This window comes from Macaca mulatta, chromosome 7 (assembly GCF_049350105.2).
Source record: "Macaca mulatta isolate MMU2019108-1 chromosome 7, T2T-MMU8v2.0, whole genome shotgun sequence".
Classification (NCBI taxonomy): Eukaryota; Metazoa; Chordata; class Mammalia; order Primates; family Cercopithecidae; genus Macaca; species Macaca mulatta.
In genome coordinates, this window is record NC_133412.1 from 161178953 (window position 1) to 161202610 (window position 23658).

General features: G+C 35.1%; 1 protein-coding gene across 2 annotated transcripts in view; it reads right to left on the reverse strand.

The window, feature by feature from the left end:
• Positions 1-23658, reverse strand: part of GALC (galactosylceramidase) — a 57417-nt gene that overhangs the window by 26493 nt on the left and 7266 nt on the right. For both annotated transcript variants that reach the window (NM_001044262.2, XM_077937673.1), the window contains 6 exon segments: positions 902-1029; positions 2932-3056; positions 6128-6283; positions 14080-14210; positions 19948-19986; positions 22141-22280. In NM_001044262.2, the coding sequence (NP_001037727.1) occupies positions 902-1029; positions 2932-3056; positions 6128-6283; positions 14080-14210; positions 19948-19986; positions 22141-22280 (719 nt within the window).

Below are 23658 nucleotides of genomic sequence, written 5' to 3' on the forward strand. Positions count from 1 at the left end.
ACCTGATGGTAGGCTATTTGAAAGAATTTTTTTTAAGAGTCTATGGTCAGGAGTTGGACAAACTGTAGGCTGACATTCAGAACCTGATATGATACACATAAACACACACACACACACACACACACTTACACTTTTTTAAAGGTTACTCTGTTCTCTGTTTTGGATCTTACTTCTCCCATGGGAACTTAATTGCTAAAAATCCTTCTTCACATAAGCCCTGCTGACTATATGCACTTCCCATTCTGTTTACCTCCTTCTTGTTGGAACTTCATTGACCTCTTTGGGAAGCTTGAGATCTCCCCAAACTGGTACCTCTAAGACTTTTTCTCTCCATTTGGTTCTGCTTCTCCATCCACCTTTTTTCACCTTCATTCTTTCATTCAGTTCTCTTGAATCCTTGATATGTCCGCCTTCAAGGTCCTACCTCTTCCCATGCCTCTGTCCACCTGTCAGACCTATTCCCTTCCTACTCAAGCCCCTCAGTCACCCGAATTTTAAGCTCCTTGCTCTCAACAGACTTAAGGTCTCCCCAAAACAACCCAAAACAACCTGAGGATGAAAAAGGAAAAAGTCACAGCCTCCATAAGATGACATATCAGGGCAAGGGAAGGTCGTGAAGGTCTTCTCCACAAATATTGGTAAATAGGTAACCTTAATTTTGTCCCAATTGCCAGAAACAAAGTGGAGGAAAGATGAGAGCTGACTATTTTGTATAAATCAGTGAGTTGTGTGCTACATTTTACGACTCATGGCTAAAATTTTTTTAATAAAAGCCATAAGATCTTGGCATCTGTCTGTATGCTTATGTATTTACACGTAAAAAAAGTATTCAGTTTTATATAATGTTATTTTTCCAATAGTAAAGAAGTGAGTTAACCCAATAGCAACAACAAAAGTTTACCATGGTTTCAATGATGATGGTGAGGTTCCCTAAGCCATCAGTCAGAGCTACATAGCTTCCTCCTTTCTCTAAATGGCCAACTGTCTTCAGGTAATACCAGCCAGGTTGAGTAAACTGAGTGGTATGAGCTATAGAAAAACAAAGTTTGAAATAAGATAAAAATGGCAATAATAGTATTTCTTTTGGAAAAAATAAAGCTGTATATCAGTTTAGGTCTGATTGATTCAAACAAGGTATTTTCTATTTTGGAGGAATGTATCTGTCAACCTCATGTTTAAATTTTTAAATAATTAATCTAGCTAAATGAAATAATTGCAAGAAGATTCCCGGAATGATAGGTAAAAATAAATGAACCTGTCAGTTCAAGAATATGATCAGTCTTTTTTTCAAGAACACAATAGTTATTCCCCCACAACCTTAGTTCCTCACTATTTAACCCATCCTAAAATAGCTACCAATAAAAAGGTTAAAAAAGTTAATAACGAATTTCAGAAACTAACTTTATGGTTTCAAACATATTTATTTCCACCACATGTACACTTATTGGTCACCTCCTAAGCTCGTCCTGAAAATGCACTGAGCAATATACCATGTCCCAACCCTTGGAAAAGTCACAAAATTAAGAGCATTAGTTCATCTAGATAATGTGGGGCCAACAATTTCAACATTCAAGGGGCTGATATACAAGTCTAACCTTAATTTTCTCATATGATTCTCAATATTAGAATATACAAGTTTCATACACAAGTCTAACCTTAATTTTCTCATATTTTTGGGAGGATAATTTAAGGAGTTTAGAATAACATCATGATTACATGATTAATATGATTACAAATCTGTCTTAGGAGAGCACAACTAAAAGGGAAAACCACCAAATTTAAGTTTAAAATAAAAACAAATTCACTCCAAATTCATAATTTTCTTCTGAAAGGATTTTACCTTTAAAGAAATTAGATTTTTAGAAAGATTGTTAGGATTTTTAAACAAAATGGTCATAAATGTTTAATATTTTACAAAAAAAAATTGCAGAAAAAATTTCAACATTATTCAGCAACAGATTTTGTTATTTTGTTTAGATTATATTCACTATTAGTATGGTTATATCTCTTCATGAAAAAGTGACACTATGCCATGCATCCCTGCATAATCTCAACTTCCGTTGTGACTAAGGAATGATACTGTACCAAAACTTTTGTATTTCAATAAAAAATGGATGTATTATCTATAGCCCTGCTCATTGTCTCTGAGCTATATAAATTATGTCTTGTCTGGTAGAAATTTAATTAATTTCTTCCCTGTTGTGGGAAACCCAACTTACCTCCATTGACAATTCATCTCCAGTTCCCTTACACTACAAAAATGTGTGCTATGCTGACTTTTTATTTGAATTGTTTCTAATATCTGCCATGTGCCAGGATCCTTCGTATCATATGGGTAACATAAAATCTTCAGTATATGCTCATTTTAAATCTTTATAAGCTTTACATTGTTACCTATTTTGAAATTTACCTTTTCACAACCCACATTTCACAGATTTAGGGGACAGTATAAAGCCATATTTCACATAACTTTCATATTTACTTATTCATTTGATGATTCAATAAATATAGTATTTTTAATCATCTACCTTTGATTTTGCTAGCATATTATTCTAATTGAAACTATATTAATATAAAAGAACAAAGTGTCTCCAAAGCTAATCTTAAGACTTCTAGATACTCTGTTTACAAATACATAATTTTATTAGCAATTATCATCATTTGTAATTATATCCTTAGATGATTATTAATTTCAGCTCTTCCTTTCCCTCTCTGTCTCCTCCTGTCCTACACTTTTCTAAAAGCCTGGTCTTACAACAATCAGAGAGTAGTCTAGTTACCCAAAATATTCTTATAAAACACTGGCAAATCTTGCTTAGATCACATACTTAAAACACGCATAGACACACAGTTTATATAATCTTCTCTAAGTGTTTTTCTGTTGTCTCTTAGAGAAGAATTTAGGGAGTGAGAGATGGAACTGAACCATACCTGACACCCAGACAGGAGATTCTACCACGTAGTGACCACTCCATGGCTCCTGGGCTGTCATCAACCCGCATCTCCCATAAGGCAACTGTTCATAGTAACTAGCCACTAAATTCCATGCGATTGTGCTAAAAGATGTGTTTGATAAAAAAGAAACACCAAGACAACTTGTGATAAAAATATAAATGTCTAAAAACCTGGAGTAAAAAGACTTTATCACAGTAATACACATCTATGTAAATGACAATAAAAGGATCACCCAAAATAAGAAAATATAAGTTGTCTAAATTTATTCACATTTTGAAAAATCCAGTGTTGGGTACATTTTAATATTTTTAATGGTGAATCACATGATAAAAAATACAAATGTATTATGTGCAAGATTTTTACTGAAAAGTGGTACAGCCAGAAGACAAATCATGCCTTACTAGCACCCGACACATCACAAATTTGAGTCAAATACAAATAAAGGCTTTGTGCATACCTACTTTCAACAGTCAGCCTTCTCAATGCCCCAGTTTCATGACATAATTTTTATGAACTTGACTCTGAACTGTTCCAAAGTTTTACAATTGAGAATTCTTAGAGTCAGACTGCCTGGGTTTAAACCATAGTTTCACCACTTAACCTCTCTGTAAAATGAGGATAATAATTACATCTCTCTCATGTGAGTTTGTAAGGATTAAATGTACTAATGCATAGGAAGAGTACGGAACAAGGTCTGGGCTGTAGTATTGCTATTAAATATGATTCCACTTCATCTACAAGTAGTAGTTGGATCCGACTGCTGATCTGCTTTGTGGCCCATTCTTTCTCAGATGATCAGGCCCTAACAGTCAGAGCAGGTGCTAACCCCTAAAACTTTGACTCTCTGGTTCTCAGGAAATCCAAGGGCAAAATGGAAGTTCTTGAACTTGGTATTGTTGAGTCTCTCACAGATTAAAAAAGCACAGAGCTTACCCACAGAATTTTATTTTTTTTATCAAGTCCTCATCCAGCATTAAAAAACAGACTGACATTCTTAGCAAATCAAAGCCTTCTAATTCTATCAATACTAAGTAGAAATAATAGTCCTAATTTTCTTTTTTTCTTTTTTTTTTTTTTTTTTTTTTTGAGACGGAGTCTCACTCTGTCCCCCAGGCTGGAGTGCAGTGGCCGGATCTCAGCTCACTGCAACCTCCACCTCCCGGGTTCACGCCATTCTCCTGCCTCAGCCTCCCGAGTAGCTGGGACTACAGGCGCCCGCCACCGCTCCCGGCTAATTTTTGTATTTTTTTAGTAGAGACGGGGTTTCACGTGTTAGCCAGGATGGTCTCGATCTCCTGAACTCGTGATCCGCCCGTCTCGGCCTCCCAAAGTGCTGGGATTACAGGCTTGAGCCACCGCGCCCGGCCTATAGTCCTAATTTTCAAAACACCTTACTATTAGTGAATATTTTAAGTTCTTATAATTTTGCCCATGGTTTGCAAGATACGTGGTATCCTTTCTGGCTAGTGACAGATGTATCACTCAAGACAAGCTTTCTGGAGGGCATTTTGTAAAATACATACAAAACCCTTCAAAATCTATATATCTCTGACCATTCCATTTCTAAGAATACAGCCTAAGAAAATAGTCATGGGTATGTACAAAGATATTGGTATACAATTGATCATTTCAGTTTGTACAAAGCTATTAATTAAAACAGAGACAACTTCCAATTCTAAAAAGAGGAAATATTCAATAAGGAATAATATATTTTCCACATCAGTGTTTCCCAACTTGCGTAGCATCAGAATCACTAGGGGGCACTGACTAGATGGACAGAACCCCAGGAGCCTTCCCTGTAGATTCTCATTCACAATGTCTGGGCAGCTGCCAAGGAGAAGGTATAACAAGTGTCTCGGGTGCTTCTTAAGGCAAGTTTGGGAAATGGTGCTTTATGTAACAGAATGTTTTAAAATGCATTTACAGCATTAAACATGATGAAGTAGAAATATAGGTAAATGTGAGAAAAAGTTCCTAATGTCATGTCAAGTGAAAAGCAGTTTTTTAAACAGATTCTATAGTATGGTCTCAATTTTGTATTAAAAATGTATACATGCCAATATAAAATAGGAGGACATTCACTAAAATTGTTAAGGATAGTTAGCTCTGGATCATAAGACTGTAGGTGATTTTGCTTCTTTCTTTGTACCTATCTTCAGTTTTCTAAATTCTCTGCCATGAAGATGCCTTACCTTAAGACCAAATTAAGTTATAACCAAACTTTCCTTAAGTATCTTTTCTTTCACAAAGAGAAGAAAAAGAACAAATACAATATATAGCAACCCACATTAATATCACAATAAATATATAAATATTGGTTTGCTTTTGTTCTATGTTTCAGAACAAAAAAGAACAAAATTTAGGAACAAAATGTGGTTCATTGTTTAGAAAGCTAATTGCAATCTATTCACAATTAAAGTGTTTTTCAAAGCATTTAAGAAATGGTTCCCTTAGGAACATAAGTTGTGTTCTCCCTTAAGAACATCTGTTTTTAAACAACAGATTACACACATTAAGTGATGCCATGAGGAATCAATCAGACAGGCTGGGAAGCAGACAGTCCACAAGACAATCAGCCTGGTCTTTTCAACAGATCACTGTCATCAAAAATGAGGAATAAGGAAGCTACTCTAGATTAAAGGAGACTTGAGGGGCGTAACTTTTAAATGCAATATGTGCGTGTTTGACTATTCCTTTTCTTAAAAAAAGCTACAAATGACATTCTGGGGGAACAATTAGGAAAATCTGAATATAGACTGAGTATTAAAAACACTCTCATGTATGAAAAAATGATACTGTGATATGTAGAAGAATATCCTTGTGTTTTGGAGACACATGCTAAAACATTTAGAGATAAAGTGTCCTTACATATACTATTTACTATATAATTATTAAAAATATATGTAGCTTGTCAAAAATCAGAGAGCTGCATGTATTTTGCTACATATAAATTATACCTTAATAAACCAGACTTTATTTAATATAGACCATATTCAAATATAGAAAATTAGATGTAGATTAAGTATAGGTATAAAAATAGAAAATGCTAATAAGGCAAAATGTTTACAATCATTGAATCTAGGCTGGAAGAATAAGGAAGTCCACTTTTTTCTAACTCTTGTGTTTTAAATTTTTTTATAATAAAAACTCTAAAAGGTTTTTAATAACTTACGAAGTCATATAGCCATTGACATAATTCTGATTTAAAATGCGACCCCAGCAGCCTGCACCCGTGTCACTATTTAAAGTGCTAAAGTCTTCAGAAGACCAAAGCTTCTTCCCAGTCAACCTTGCATCTTTTACTGAATGGGTTCCAGGATAATGAGCCCTAGGGAAAAAAAAGGGTGGGAGTCAATGACAAAAGGTCACAATGTGGCACTTATATACATATATATTTGTTGAGTGTATAAAAACACAAGTCTTCTCCAAGGTTTTCTATTTTAAAACAGTTGGGTAGCTTCCAGGTAGATAATGAATGTAAGCATCTGCTTTACGCCCTTCTGTCTCAGCATGCCATTAAAATGACAGCAAATAAAACAAAAGGGGATAAACCTACAACAGCATACTGGATAGGAAGGAAAATCATCAATAGATAGGAAATTTCAGTCTATTTCTGGAACTCACAAAATGGATGGAAGCATGTTGACGGATGGAGGTAGCAGACAGGGCCACAGCCTAGAACACCCCAAGAGGAGAATGAAGTAAAGATAAGATTCAGACTTCCCAGGGGAAGCTAAGGAGCTTGGGGCAATAGTAAATGAGTGAGGAGGAGGCCAAAAATAAGATTAGTGAAACCTTTATATAAAGTAGTACTCTCCCCTCTACTCCTGTCCTTAGAACACAGAAAGATAGCTTGGCATTTACTCCCAGGCCAAAAACAAAACAAAACAAAACAAAAAACAATACCCACAAATGGTTATTTCTTGAATAAAAAGAATAAACTACCTTGGGAAAACTAGAAATTACTGTATCAGAGCAGAGGTGGTTCTCAACCCAGATGATTTTTGTCCCTGGAGGGAATATTTGGCACTATAGGGAGATATTTTTTCAACTGTCTCACCTGGGGTTGAGGATATTTGTTACTGGCATCTAGTGAAGAGAGGCCAAAAATGCTGCTAAACATCCTACAATGCATAGGACCAACCCCTACAACAAAAAAATTGGCCATTAAAAATATCAATAGTGCAGCAAGTGAGAAACTGCCCCAGAAAATGAATGCCTCCTTCATCCTATCATTCGATGGGAGGGGAGTCAGTCAGTGGAAGTATAAATACATATTCATTACTGCAAGAGTAAAATACTCCCATAATGATGACTGTGGAAGTACTGATTATAAGAATAAAGACAATAAATTTTAAATAGAAAATAGATTGACAAACCAATAAGAGAGCACACTAGCTAAATAACTGTAGGAATAAGGGCATCTACTTTTTAGTTTAGCAATTATTTACAAAAAAATAATACAAGCAAAATAATGGAGATTAAGTTATACCATAATTCTAATCTTTGTAGTTTGGTATAGTAGTATTTATAACATCAAAAAATGATTGTGAATACTTGTGTTATTTTTTAGTTATTTAATTCCATTTTAGGTCACAAATCTTTTAGGAAAAAAATCCTATTTGGTAATTCTTTATACCTAGTGAAGATGAATTAGGGCACAATATCAATTTGGCATTCCAGGATTTCATGAGTAAGAAAATAATATACAATATATACTGGAGAACATAAAAAGAAGTATTAGAGAAAAACGAGGTTCCACTAAGATTTTACTGAGTCACTAAACTCAGGTGAAAGCAGGCATCTATTCAGTATTGCAAATCTACACTACAAAGAAATCTAGCATCTAACAGGGTTAAGCAATCATCGTTGTGGCACTATAACACCCAACCTGAAAAATCTGGCTACTAGTCTTTTAACTAATATAAATTCAAAAAACTACATTTTTAGATTTACTCTTCTATCCCACAACTTCATTCTGTCTCCATGAAATTCAGTTACCTCAGCCAAATGTTAATTTTTAATACCCCATCTAGTTGTCATCCAGTTGTCTAGTTGCCAAATGCATGTTTGGTGTATTTGGTTAAAATATATTTCTATATTAAAGAAAACCCTGGAAAGTAATATGCTAGCATGTTACCAATAAGCAGTAGATGTTAGGATTATGAGTATATTCTATCTTAATACTTTTCTACATTTTCCAAAGTCTCTATAATGAGCATATTATATTTATAAAATGAAAAAGTAACTTTACTGAAGTTATAGGAATAGGGGGTATATCCTTCATTCAGAAAATGAAACTGTTACTACATTCAAAACCCAAATGATTTATTACATGATCTGAGCAAAGAAAGGCAGAACTAATACTAAAATCTGGGTCTTTCTCTATGTATATATTTATTCCTAGTGCAACAAAATGTAAAGGCTCTTTAAGAATATAAATTTTTAATGTACATAAGCAGGCAAACATTCTCTATCATTTCACAGCATTATTTTTCAAACTTCAATTACAGACAAAATTAAGATAATTGAAAGTGAACCAACTTCATAGTTTATCCTAACAGAGTAACATATTTGTACTTTAAAAAATTAGAATTTTTGGCCAAGGCAGAACATGACAGCAGCCCAGTTTCTGAAGCTCCTCAGTACTCCTCCTGAAACCAAACAGACCAACCAGATAAGGGAAAGGAAAAACAGATAACACTGCCATCAAACCAGGTGATAGAGACTCTCCCCAGGAGCCTCACAGCATCAGAAATGGCCCAGGATCAGCAGATGGTATATGGAAACTGGAAGTGAAAGGGGATTGGCTGGTACTCACAAAAAGGAGTAGACCCTATCCTAAGTGGGAGAATAGAAGACCAACTCAGGAAGATGGGAACATCTTCACAGGCTTGAAGTTAGGGGAGAATGCTCAAAACCGTGAATTCACTAGGAGATCAAACCCAATACCGTAAGAGTTCAAACTACATTTGTCCAGTAGAAATATAATATGAACCACACATACATTATAATTTTAAATTGTCTAGCAGCCACGTTAAAAACCAGCAAAGGTCTTTACCACAATAAAACACATAAATGAAAAAAATTTAATTTAATTTACAAAGCAGAAAAACATGGAGAACATAATTTTAATGATATATTTCACCCAATATACCCAAAATATTATCATGTAACATGTAATCAGTGTAAAACAATTGTAAATAATATTTTTATATTCAATTTTCAAAACCCAGTGTGTATTTTATACTTATAACACACCTAAACTCAAACTAGCCACATTTCAAGTGCTTCCTAAACATATGTGTCCAGTGGCTACTGTATTGAACAACACAGGTTTAAGCAATAACAATTTCAGGAGAAGGTAGCAAATAATCAGGAATGACAGAGCTTCAACATGAAAATAAGCTGTTTGAAGTAGAATCCAAGTTGAATAAGGCAGGAACACTTCGTGTAAAGGAGAACAACTTTCAGTCAGTAAGAATGGGGCCCAGCAGAAACAGACTCTAGAAAGTACTGTAACTGTAAAACAAAAATCTTCAGATATAGCACAGGCCAAGCACAACATGAATGAGGCAGGAAGGAATAGTCTTCCTGTGAAGATGTGAGCCAAGAAATATCTCCTGAACAAAATTCCAACAGCCAAAAATTGGAAACAGTCTAAATGACCATTAAAAAATAATACACAGATAAGTTGTGGTATACTACACTTAGCATCCAACAGTTGGATGCTAAACAATAAATATGAACTACCTCTATATATAACAACATGCATTCATCTCATTTATATAATATTGACTGAAATAACAGCTACTATAAGATGCCATTTAAATAAAGTTTTTAAACCAGCAAAATTAGTCCATGGTGTTAGAGGTCAGATTAGTAGTTATCTTTAAGGCAAAAACAGAGGTTAATGATTAGAAAGATTTCCAAGGAAAAATCTTTCCAAGAGGAGATATCAATAACCAAGCTTCTTGGGCACTGATAATTTTCTGGGTAGTGGTTACATAGGTACGTTCGCTTTGTGGTAATTCATTAAGCTATAATCCGATGATTTTTGTACTTTTATATATGTATGTTTGTATGCTATACTTCAATTAAAAATTTTTTAAAGATGAATTGTTAGTGATATAGAAAATGAGAGAATTATAGAATTATTTTAAAAATCACATTTTAGAAATGAAGGCTAAACTAGAAGGAACATTAGACAGAAGAGACACTGTGGAAAACACAGTAAGGAATATAGAATAGTAAGGATAAAATAATAGAAAACGTAAATAAAGAGGTAGAGAAAAATTCAGAGAAATACAAAATAAAGGCTATGCAAATAAGAGCAAGATGTATAACTGGGACATCAAAAAAGAAAACCAAAGTAATGGAGTGGAATTATGATTTAGCTTATAACTTAAGTAAACCTTACTAAGAAAATACTTAAATATAGACATTAAGAGATGCATATACTATATATCTGGAAATGGTAAGGTGTATACAACAACTAAACTTTAAAGATGAATAAAAATATTCTTTGGGCATAAAGGAATTGTGTCAAGTTACTTATAAGGAAAAGGAAATATCTCTGGAGTCGAAATTCTCAATAGCAACATTTTATGTAAATAACCAATGGAGCAAATTTTATGATACTCAAGGATTAAAAAAGGATTATATCCAGTCAAACTGTCCTTCAGGTATAAAGGTCATAGATAAACATCAATAAACATCTAAACACATCAAGAAATATTGTTTCCATTAGCACTTTCTGAGACATTTAATAGATAATTACACTTCTGACATCCAAGAAACTGAGGGAGAAACTTCGGCAAAAGACTTGAAGGTGAGCATTTAATATGTTTAATGGTAGAGCTAGATTAAAAGAAATAGTAATTAAATTATGGCCGGGCGCGGTGGCTCAAGCCTGTAATCCCAGCACTTTGGGAGGCCGAGACCAGTGGATCACGAGGTCAGCAGATCGAGACCATCCTGGCTAACCCGGTGAAACCCCGTCTCTACTAAAAAATACAAAAAAAAAACTAGCCGGGCAAGGTGGCGGGCGCCTGTAGTCCCAGCTACTTGGGAGGCTGAGGCAGGAGAATGGCGTAAACCCGGGAGGCGGAGCTTGCAGTGAGCTGAGATCCGGCCACTGCATTCCAGCCTGGGCGACAGAGCGAGACTCCGTCTCAAAAAAAAAAAAAAAAAAGTAATTAAATTATATATAAATATTACACACTTGGCTAAAGTACAACTAATATAGCTACATGAAATAGGACAAGAGGGAAAGAAGGTGAAATGTAAACTAAGTTTGCAGATTATCTGGGAGTAAACAGTTAAAACTTGTAGCTGTCAAATCAATATAGTAGAAGCTTAAGTTCATGTAAGTTCATTTAAGAGTACAAAAATTAAAAGTAAGATAATTCTAGTAATTAAAATTCCATGGTAGGGGAGGAAAGGGGAGGAAGAAGTTATCAAATAATTGTAGTATTGCTTATAGTAAACCAATGGACAATAACTAAATGAAGAGGAAACCATGAGTATTAGTATGAAGCAGTTCCTCAATCTCAGCACTATTAATATTTTGGGCTGGATCATTTTGTGTTATGGGAAAACTATCCAGTGTACTAAAGGATATTTAGAAACATTCGTGGCCTCCATCCATCGGATTCCAGTGGCATCACCCTACCTATTTGTGGCAATTAAAAATATTTCCAGGCATTGCCAAATGTCCCCTGGGAGGCAAAATTATTCTCAGTTGAAAATACTTGTATAAATCAGTATAAATATAATTGATAGAACAAAAAACAAAACTTGCTAAATAACAAAAGAAACACCTCCTTAAATAAGTGCAAAGTAAACAAATCATATAGCAGAATAGCTTGTATTAGTACATGGATAGTATAAATTATTCAATAACAAGAGACAATGTAATAGCATAGAAAACACAAACATCAGTTATATTTAAAAATGAGTTTAACTCATTGATTAAAATATAAAGATTTTCAGAGGAGCTTTAAAAAAGCAAAATCGAACTCTATGCTATTTGCAAGCAATGCACATAAAAGAAAATGGCCTTGAAAGGTAAAGAATAAAAGGGCAAAAATATATTAGGCAAATCCTAATGAAAAGAAAGCAGGGATCTCTTAATCACACAGAAAGCAGAATTCAGGCCAAGAAGCTTTAAACGAGACAAAGAATGGCATTTTCTAATGATAAGAAATAAATCATAATGAAGATAAAACATTCATCAGTATTTATGTACCAAATAACAAAGCAGAAGCTTCCACACAGCAAAAACTGCCTAAGATTGAAAGGAGAAACAGACCTAACACAAGGAAACAAACACACCTGGTAGCTCTGAACAGTTCAAGTGGACGAAATAGTTAAGATCCAAACACCTGAACAATATAATCAAAAAGGTAGATGTTATAAACTCAATTCTGTATCCTAATAAAGAATACATCTTAATAAGTCAAAATATGCTCTTGAGATAGTCAAGAAAAATGCAAAGGTTTTTTTCAGATTTTTAAAAATAAGCTCCTGAGAAATTTCCCCCAAAATTGTAAATAATACATTTGGTATTAAATGGCCACAATGCAATAAAGTTAGAAATTAATGATAAAACAGCCCTATGAGATAAAACTAAGGCAGTACTCAGAGGAAAATTCATTACATTAAAATACCTATATCAATAAAAAATGAAGTACATATCTAAGTCCTTCATGAAGATACAGTAAAACCCATACTTTCATTTAATATTAAGAAAATACATTTAGATGAACACAACTTTGTTTTCCTTCAAGACTTCAACTATTTATGAAAGCTTTTAACAACAGCAAAACTTTAATTTTAATTTCAATGTATAAAATGTTTAAATATAATGAAGAAATTTTATTTATCTTGCAAAAAAAAATTAAGCCTAAATCTAACCTAATCACACCTTCACCAATTTCAAAAACCATTGAAAAAGGAGAGATGAGCAAGTTATTACTGTAGGGGTGAAATCAGTAAAATCCAGACTGACACAAAGTTTATAAGACAAACAACCCTATTCTTCAACAAATTAAAAAGAAAGAAGAGCAAGAACCTAAAGATTAGAACAGATTTAAATATCAACCAATCACAAGGTATGAATTTTAAATGGCTCCAGATTCAATCAAATAAAACTATAAAATAATAATAATGGATATTTAATATAAAAAACTATTACATTTTAGGTATAATTATGGTATTGTTTATAGTAAGTAGAAAAATAATCCTAATCTTTGGAGACACACAGTAATATTTTTATGGAAGAAATAATGTCTGGGATTTCTTTCAAAGTAATGTAGGCAGGAAGGGAAGAGGAGTAGATAGACGCATGGATGAAGATTGGTCATGGGTTCACAGTTCAGGAGGCTGAGTGGTAAGAACAAAGATATTCACTGTATTATTCTGCCTATTTTTGTGTACATTCAAAATTCTTCATTAAAAAAAATAAAGCACATGGAGAGATCAATCAGTGTTCACACTGGATAAAGAACAAATTCTACACACATACATACACACACACACACACACACACACACATATTCTATTTTTCAAATGTTTATATCCTGTGTCACGGTAGGAAAAATGTAAATTCACTTTTTTAAAAAAATGAACTCAATGAGGTCAGGGCCCAGAGGGCTAAAAGGCAGAAATGGAATAAGAAGTAGGGGTCAAAACTATACTACTAAGGAGGCATGACAAAAGTTATCGTCAGTGACCATAATGAACCACTTACAAAAGTGTTCATGCAAGAACTTCCAGCCACAGAATATCTGAGAGTTAGAAACTAATTTCACAACTTTGCCTTTATAATTTCTAAAATTAAATACAGGTATTACTCTGCCCCTTAATCTAAAACAAAGCTCAGTTTTATGATTCCAAACATCAGTATGTTTTTTAAAAGTTATCAATACATGTTTGTCACAGAAAGATCCTAAAATACATTTAAAAGCGAAAGTAATGAACCATGAGCCATGCATGCTTCAGATAAGTAAATACAGGACAGCTACTTTCTGAGAATGTAATCAAATGGGGAGAGGCAAGAAACAGTCAATACACAGAGCAAGCAATCAGAAACTGCTAGTTTTCCAAGTAAACATGCCTTACCCTATAACATCAACCACCTTGAAGAGTTCAGCATCAAGTAGCATGGCTGCAGAGATGGACTCCCAGAGATTATCACTTGCTATGATTTTCACTCGCTGGAGACCTTGAGAGTTCAGCATTTTTCTTAATATCTTTTGGAGTAATAAACAGAAAATATGAAAGGATACAAATGAATTTTTAGCTGTTGAATTTATGATCAAGATAGATAAAGTATCTTTACAAATCAGCATTCTGGATAATAGCTTTTTTGTTGTTGTTTTTGTTTTTCTCAGACAGAGGCTCACTCTGTCACCCAGGCTGGAGTGGCAGGTTCTCAGCTCACTGCAACCTCTGTCTCTCAGGCTCCAATGATTCTCCTGCCTCAGCCTCCTGAGTAAAAGAGATTATAGGCACGCGCCACCACACCCAGCTAATTTTGGTATTTTTTAGCAGAGACGGAGTTTCACTATGTTGGCCAGGTTGCTCTTGAACTCCTGACCTCATGGATGATCATTTCAATACTATATTTTCTCAATAGAAACATGCCTCCTACAGAAAATAAAAGCATTATCATTAAGATAACCTACTTCACTAGGAATGTAAAAAGAAAAAAAAACACAAGGGGTAAAACGTTTTAGAGGATTCTCACTTTAACTTTAAAATTACATTTAACCATAGAAATATGCGGGGGAAAAGAAACAAAAATAATCAAGTAGTACTACCCTGAAATAACCACTATTATTTTGCTATGCATTCTTCCAGGAAGTTTCCTATGCAGACACAATAATAAAATGGGTAACATATTAATCATACCATTCGGCAAAATGCTTTAACTTATCATTTTAAGTATTTTCCAATGTCTTCAAATATTCTGCTTTATTAAACAGGAGAGGACATAAAATTTACCTGTAGGACTGTCCAGCCACAAAATTAAAAGTAACAAGATAAATTCTAATGGGAAATAAATCAAACAAACAGCACCTATTTTAGTACTCAATACTTGGACCCCATGCAGACTCTAAAAGAAGTATGAGATGGAGTCCTCACCCTTAGGTGGCAAACACACTCAACAGGGCACCAACATTAACAGGGCGTACTAGAAAATCAAAGGGAAGGTAACATACCAAAACGTATGGATTGCCTATATGTAAATCAAGAGCAGAGAAGAGGAGACATCATTTTACTCAGGATCAGGAAGATCAGATTTCATACCATAAGCAGTTCTTGATGAATGGATACAAACAAACCCACCACTATACCCCCAAGGACTCAGAAATCTCTGGCACATAGCAGCAGATGCCCAATACTACTGGCTGAAGAAATTAAGAAAGAACAAAGAATTTCACAAGCTCTCTCTTCACATTCCAACTTCTCTGAACTAGGGGAATTTCCAATTAATGTGCTCTTTTAGGACGCAAATAATAAAAGCTCCAATTAAATCCATGGTCTACTTTTCAACAGATGGTTTCTTAAAACAGATATATTACAGGATTTTAGAAAACGTGGTGAAAATTAGAGGTGGCAATCTAATTTCATCTTTCAAACCAGATCAGCTGAGTCCTAGGACACCCTAGAAGCAGCATGAACAGATCCTTCATAGCAAACCAAGACCAACTCTCAAGATTCAGTAGGACTGAGAATCCCTATCCCTCTAGCAGGAGATCAATCCTGAATTTCATCACCCTGAAGTTCTTCCTTTTCTTTGAGATGGTGTTTCGCTCTTGTTGCCCAGGCTGGAGTATGATGGCGCAATCCTGGCTCACTGCAACCTCTGCCTCCCAGGTTCAGCAATTCTCCTGCCTCAGCCTCTTGAGTAGCTGGAATCCCAGCCAGGCACCGTGCCTGGATAATTTTGTATTTTTAGTAGAGATGGAGTTTCTCCATGTTGGTCAGGCTGGTCTCGAACTCCCGACCCCAGGTGATCCGCCCGCCTTGGCCCCCTAAAGTGCTGGCATTACAGGCGTGAGCCACTAAGCCTGGCCTCTTTCTTCTTACAGAGAAGAGGAAGACCAACTTAGTCAAATTTGCATTTTTCACTATGGATGGATCTAGTCTTTCTAGTCCTAGTCCTAGAAAATCCCAGTAAGACTGCTTACTTTTTTATACAGTGTATTTGAATAACATTCCAAAATTTGCAAGTCTCATGCTATGATTTCTAAATAAGTTTCCATCCCAAAGTCATTATGAATAGCAGCATTCTTTTGAGCAGTTTTATCTAACATATTTTCAGATTATGTTTTTGTTTTGGAACTTTCTCCTCCAGAAAAAGCTTAAATAGAAGCTCTATAAGATAAATGGAAAGGAACTTGTTCTGGTTGAACTGAATGAAGGTCCAAAGACCCATACTTCCATTTCCATCCACTATCCTCAGATCCTAGATGAGATTTTCCAGACACAACTTAGAAAACTTAAGAACACCACTGAAAACCACGATAAATCATAAATACCAGTAGCAAAAAAAAAAAAAAAAAACTGTAAAGAAACAATACCCTTGTCATCTTTATATAAATTCCTCCTTTGTATTATATTTATTTCTGCTATTAAAAACAAATGGGTGGAGCTTGCAGTGAGCCCAGATCGCGCCACCGCACTCCAGTCTGGGTGACTGAGCAAGACTCCATCTCAAAAAAAGAAAAAAACAAATCTTTATTCTTTCCAGGGGTCATCTTATTATCCCAAAAAGAATGTATATTCATTAAAATTATCCAATCTGAGCACCTACATTCATCTGTCATTATTGAACTCTTTGTGATAGGCATTTCTTTTTTTCTTAGACAGAGTCTCACTCTTTTTGCCCTGGCTGGAGTGCAATGGCGCAACCTCGGCTCACTGAAACCTCTGCCTCCCAGCTTCAAGCGATTTTTCTGCCTCAGTCTCCCAAGTAGCTGGGATTACAAGCATCTGCCACCACGCCCGGCTAATGTTTTTGAATTTTTAGTGGAGACAGGGTTTCACCACTATGTTGGTCAGGCTGGTCTCAAACTCCTGACCTCAGGTGATCCAGCCGCTTCAGCCTCCCAAAGTGCTGGGATTACAGGCGTGAGCCACTGTACCTGGCCTGCGATGGGCATTTCAACAAACGGAACACAGATCCCAATAAAATCTTGCTGGAAAAAAATGGCAAACACAAAGTAAAAAGGTTTTGTATCCTGAGAGATTTTACTGCAGGAAAACTAAAGGTTCAGAGAAAAGGAAATGAAGTCTGAACTGTCTGAAATACTGAAAATGTGTCTTAGAGCAACACTTAGTCTTTCAAACCAGGTTAGCTGAATTAGAATGCACTGGAGTCAGCAACAGATTCTTAATAGTAAAAAAGTTAAAATAAAATAAAATATAGCCCTGGCTTATTTCATTAGTTTAAAAGAAAATGGAAACTAATACTTTAAATGCTTCCTTCAAATGAACACAAGAGAGACACATGTATAATCACAAGAAAATAAAACATAAGCTTTGAAATGTCAAATTTGGGTATTTAAAAAGTTCATCACCTTTCACTAAGACGATACTGTAGCAATGCCATCCACCTGATTACAGAGTTATCCACTATACATGCACCAACTTGGCTTCTGCTCTGTCCACTTACTGCTCTTATCAGACCTGTGCTCATAGCAGACATGACTTTCCACTTACAATCCCTGTGCTCCAATCTTATTAATAGCTCCACTGCCCCACCAGGCAGCTCCACTGCCCCACCCATTCTGCTCCCACCAGCACACTCTCACCAGCATACTTCAGCCTGGAATTGACCTTGAGTTACCTAGTTCTGGCTGCAATAGATCTTCTCAATCTATGCCTTCTCCATCCCTACAACTACAGATTAATTAAAATATGCCATTACTGGCTGGGTGCGGTGGCTCATGCCTGTAATCCCACCGCTTTGGGAGGCTGAGGCAGGTGGATCACAAGGTCAGGAATTCAAGACCAGCCTGGCCAAGATGGTGAATTCCCATCTCTACTAAAAATACAAAAAAAAATTAGCCAGGCGTGGTGCCAGGTGCCTGTAATCCCAGCTACTCAGCAGGCTGAGGCAGAGAATTGCTTGAACCCGGGATGCAGAAGTTTCAGTGAGCCAAGATGGCGCCACTGCACTCCAGCCTGGGTGACAGAGCAAGACTCCGTCTCAAAAAAAAAAGCCATTATTCCAGTGAATACTTCAGCTTACTGATGGAGGTCAGTGCCCCCACTCTTCCTCCGTTGTTTAAACCATCGTTCATGACTTGTTTTTCTCCCATATCCCTTTACCTCTCAATCTTCAGTTCTCTACACATGCTATGCCCCTCCTTAGCAACGTGGAGAGTTCCCAACCATCCCTTCTTGAACATTCAAATTACACATCACCTCCTCTAAAAGACTTCCCAATCAACCCAGGTAGAGTTGTCATCTCTGTGTCTTCTAAGACCTGTAGGTGTATATCTGACTCTATACCACCCTCCCCAATACAAAAAATCCTTTTGGGCAGAAAACCACATTCTCTATCCTTATATTACAACCGTATGCACAATGCCTGACAAACTAGTGTTGAGCAAATAAATGCTCTATGATTAACTGAACGAAGATATGAAAGAAATGTATTGAACCTTATCTACTTAAGAACATAAAACACCCAATTTAAAGAAATTTTTTCCTATAAACACACATGTGCAAGTATCTTTTTTGTATAATGACTTCTTTTCCTCTGGGTAGATACCCAGTAGCAGGATTGATAGATTTGTGAAAATTTGGAACTAGCCCCAAATGCCCATCAATCAATGAGTAGATAAAGAAACTGCAGTATATGTATACAATGGAATACTACTGGGTCACAAAAAGCAATGCATTAATGGCATCTGCAGCAAGAAGGATGGGATTGGAGACTATTATTCTAAAAGAAGCAACTCAGGAATGGAAAACCAAACATCATATGTTCTCACTCATAAGTGGGAGCTAAGTTATGAGGATGCAAAGGCATAAGAATGATAAAATGAACTTTAAGGACTCAGGGGTAAAGGATGGGAAGGAGGTGAGGGATAAAAGACTACGCATTTGGTTCAGTGTATACTGCTCCAGGGATGGGTGCACCAAAATCTCAAAAATAACCACTAAGGAACTTACTCATGTAACCAAATACCACCTATTCTCCAAAGACCTATGGAAATAAAAACAAAATTTTTTTAATATAAAAAATTTTAAAAACCTGAAATTAAATATTGTCCGAAAATTATATTTCTTGGAGAAAAGATATATACAACAAGACAAAAGGAAGTGAAAAGTAAACCAGAGAATAGCTCCACCTGAAAAGTAAAACTGCCATTTTTTTCCAATGGCAGAAGTTATTATGCTGTTTTTCCTTTCCTGGAAAATAACAATTATAATAGTTACCTCATAGCTAAGGATGTGAGAATTAAATGGAGATAAATAGTTAGGAAGAGTTCCCCAAAAATAACACAATTGGCAGATGTTATTGCCACCTCTTTGCTAATCACAAAAAGAAACATGTACTATAACACACTCCAATAGAAAACGAGAATTAGAATATATGCCATAAATTTTGATAAAAGACAAAGAAAAAACAGGTACATTTCTTGAAGTCCTAAAAGTCCAAAATGATATAATTGTTTCACAAAATTTATCAGAATTCCAAAACTAATGAGTTTTAAAATAGAAAAATTCAACACAATTCTTTAGACAAAGGTAATTAAGGATTCACAAAGAATTACACATGCTTTAATATCAGGAATATAAACATTGTTAAGATTTTGCTTGAATTTTATGTCACAACCAGCAAAATAAATAACTGTAGTATAAAAAATATGGTGTTTCCAACACAAATTTCCTAATTTCTGTGTTTGGAACTACAAGGAATTATTCACTAAAAAGTTAGAGACAGAAAGATACTAAAGTTGTACATACCTTAATGTAATTGGCATTATATGACCTCTCATTCCAAATCTGCAAAACAAAAAGTCAAAAAAGTATGAATTGAAAGTTATGAAATGTCAGAAAGTAGATTATCATTAAGATACCATTTCTCTCCTCATCTTTCATATTATCTGATAAGCCATTTTTTTAACTTTATGGGATATCCTGCCATAGAATTTACAGATACTTGTAAGATCGCTTAACTTTTTTAAAATTAAAATATTATTTTTAAGGACCTTAAAATATTTCGTGGGTATTTTTCAAAAAGTAATTTATTCCAAAGATTTTCAACAATGGAATATTCATTAATTCATTTAACACATGTTGACAGTGCAATGTGTGCCAGAGACTATACTAGGCATTGGAGAACTAATAGATAAGGAGACTGTTACAACAATTATGACAAGATCCCTATAGGCACACCTGAAAGCCAAGTATTAATATGTATACTGTATAGAAGGCATATTTTTAAGCATACACAGAGAATCACAGTAATACACTAGTCACAAAAGCAAACTCTGAATGAGGATGGATAAAAGGAACATATATACATCTATTAGGTTTAGAGTCATGAAGCCTGAGGTTTTAGAATTGAAAGAACTTCTGTAACTCCACAGTTGAGAAAACTGTTAATAACAAGAGATGATTCTAGAATCCAGGTGCAGGTCTTTTTACTCCAACAATACAGGAAAGAGTTTATCAATGAAGCTCCTCACCATAGCATGTGTTATCATGAGTCTAAACAAGATGTGAATCACCCATTATTTGTGATTGTACCATAAGAGAAAGCTATTAGACCAAACCTACATTTAGTCTCACTATGGATTATAAATGTCCTGACATTTAAGAAAGTTCTCTGGCCAGGTGTGGTTGCTCATTCCTGTAATCCCAGCACTTTGGGAGGCTGAGGTGGGCGGATCACGAGGTCAGGAGTTTGAGACCAGCCTGGCCAACACAGTGAAACCCCGTCTCTAATAAAAAGAAAAGAAAAATAGCTCGGCATGGTGGCAGGTGCCTGTAATCCCAGCTACTTGAGGCAGGAGAATCACTTGAACCCAGGAGGCAGAGGTTGCAGCCAGCCGAGATCACAACACTGCACTCCAGTCCGGGCGACAGTGCCAAAAAAAAAAAAAAGAGGAAAGTTCTCAAATATAAACTAATTTTCAGTCATAATTTGGAAAAGGATAGCAAAAACTAATATATTCTTTCTTCTGACTTCCTCCAGCCCTTGGCTCATCCTCATGCCCTTGGCTCATCCTCATGCCCTGTATCACCATGTAGTATCGCAGTTAATATGTTCCAGTGTCTACTTCTCTTACTGAATACAAGAGCTTATTAATCTTAGTAGCCCTAAAATAGGGCTCAATAATTGTTTGCTGATAATCTAAGTCATGGTTGCATGAAAATGTTTAAGTATTAGTTTTAATTGATGGTATATTAATAAGCAACTGATTATGGAGACCCAGTATGTGTATGTTAAGGCTCTGTGGGGTATGATGCAGCCTAAGGCATGCCTCCACCCAGCCAACAGACAAGCTGGACATGATATGATTTTCCATACTTTTTAAATCCTTAAAAGGTGTTAAGGTGTTAAGTAACAGTTTGTGACAGGTGGACACAGATTTCAGCCAGCCTGCCAAATCTGGCCCATCATCTGTAATTTTACAACTTGAGAGCTAAAAGTGCTTTTAGTTTTAAATAGTTACATTTTAAATGGCTATATATTTACCTCAAGATCCTCAATATTGCCTTTTGGCCCACAAACCCAAAACTATCTATGCTCTGGCCCTTTAATAAAAAGTTTGCCAATCTTTGGCTTAAGACAACAATAGAATAAAATGAGACTAACCCATAAGCTGTCTAGGAAACACAACATTGTTGTAGGAACCAGAGAAAGTAGGGAAAGCTTTGAAGGAGAATTTGAGTTGGGCTGATACAAAAAAAAAACCAGCTCAGAGGAAGAAGGTATACACTTAGCACAGTTTTCAAAAGCGGTGACATTGGGATGGGCAAAGGGGAGCAATTAAAGGTCACATGTACTTAGCTTGTGTTATTATCAGATACCAGTAGAACAAATTAGTCTCATGACATAAAATGGTTAGTCAAAAAGTACCTTAGAACCAAATTATATTTTAAATTACAAATAAATGTCCCAAACTGAATCATTTTAAATATATTACTAACTCCAATATAATCAATGTCCAAATCATGATAACGCTTGGCACCCACAATCCAGGTCACGACATAATAGGCAGTCAGCTGAAGATTGACATAAGGCCAGTCAAAACCTTTTCCCAGCCATCCAGGGAATGACCATGGCAACCCTGCAGAGAGAAGGGAGGAGGCAAAGGTAGAGGAGGTATAACATTGCTGGTGCTATTGAAAATAAAACAAATTTTTTTTAAGAAAAGCATTCAACTTGCAAAACACCAACACAGATGTGACTAAAGGAAAGTTTATATACCATATAAAAATTATTGAAATCCTTTCCAATCTATAGACACTATAATTCCTTATTGATCCCTAGAGTCAGGTCCCATAATTTCAAATGTTCTTTCCAGGCAAAAGAAAAATAACAAATACAAACACCTCTATCCAAGACCCTTACCAATAGAAATAAATATACCATATGTTTTAACTTAACATTTCCACTCACTGTTGGAATGTTCAATATTCAACTTCTGTTCTTTGAGGTCAAATCAAAGAATTCTAAAAGGCTTATTCCAAACTACTCACTCCTTTGAGTTATGTATAACACAAATTTATCATTCACTTGTACATCTTCTTATAATTTAAGGGTCCTTAAAATATTAATCAGTCAGGCAATGTAATGTAGCAAAACTAGTTTGTTCTTATATCAATATAAATGACAATTAATCCATAGAGAAATATACCCTTGTTAAGTGATACACATCAAATAAGTCCATATTCTTCCAATAACCCTGATTATGTTTAAGTAAAAAAGTGAGAAGAGTAGAAAAGTACGTATTATAATTCTAAATTTAAATTGCTACTAATTTTAAAATAAGCTCAACAGTTAAGTTCCTCAGCAATAAATATATTACCAAACTAGTTCACCACTGAAAAAAATAAAAATAAAAATGACAAAATGTTTATTTTCTAAACTCAGGAGGAACACCCAAGTGTATTACATAAGAAATGTGACATTAAAGTAATAGAATTCTTGAAAACAATGAAATGCTAAATGCAGTCTGAAGGCCTACCATGTGTAAGTCTTTGTTAGGACATAGTTTTCCCTGCCATATTTTCTACATTTAAATGAGGTCTGACCTTGGAAGCAGTCTAGCGGATATTTGCTAAATTCAGTGATGCTTTTACTGCAAACAGCATTTCTGGAATCTTACAAAAGCCCATTTATAAAGAACATACTTACTCCTAATTTCTTTTAACATAGAAAATATTACTCTTATCCTTTAATTTGATTGCTGAGAAAATTATTTTTTAAATAACTAGAAATCAGGCCTTTAGAAGGAATCATTAATTTCATTTAACTTAGTTTGAATTTAAGCCTGTTTCAAAAAATCAAATTCATTTCAAGTGATGAAAGTATCCCATCACTCTGATGTTTGAAATACTTCACAGGCTCTGTACGCATTCTCACAGAACTGTGAAATGTACATAGTCCCATTGAAGCAACTAGCCAATGATCCTTCCAACAGAACCTAAGCTCCACAGGTGCAG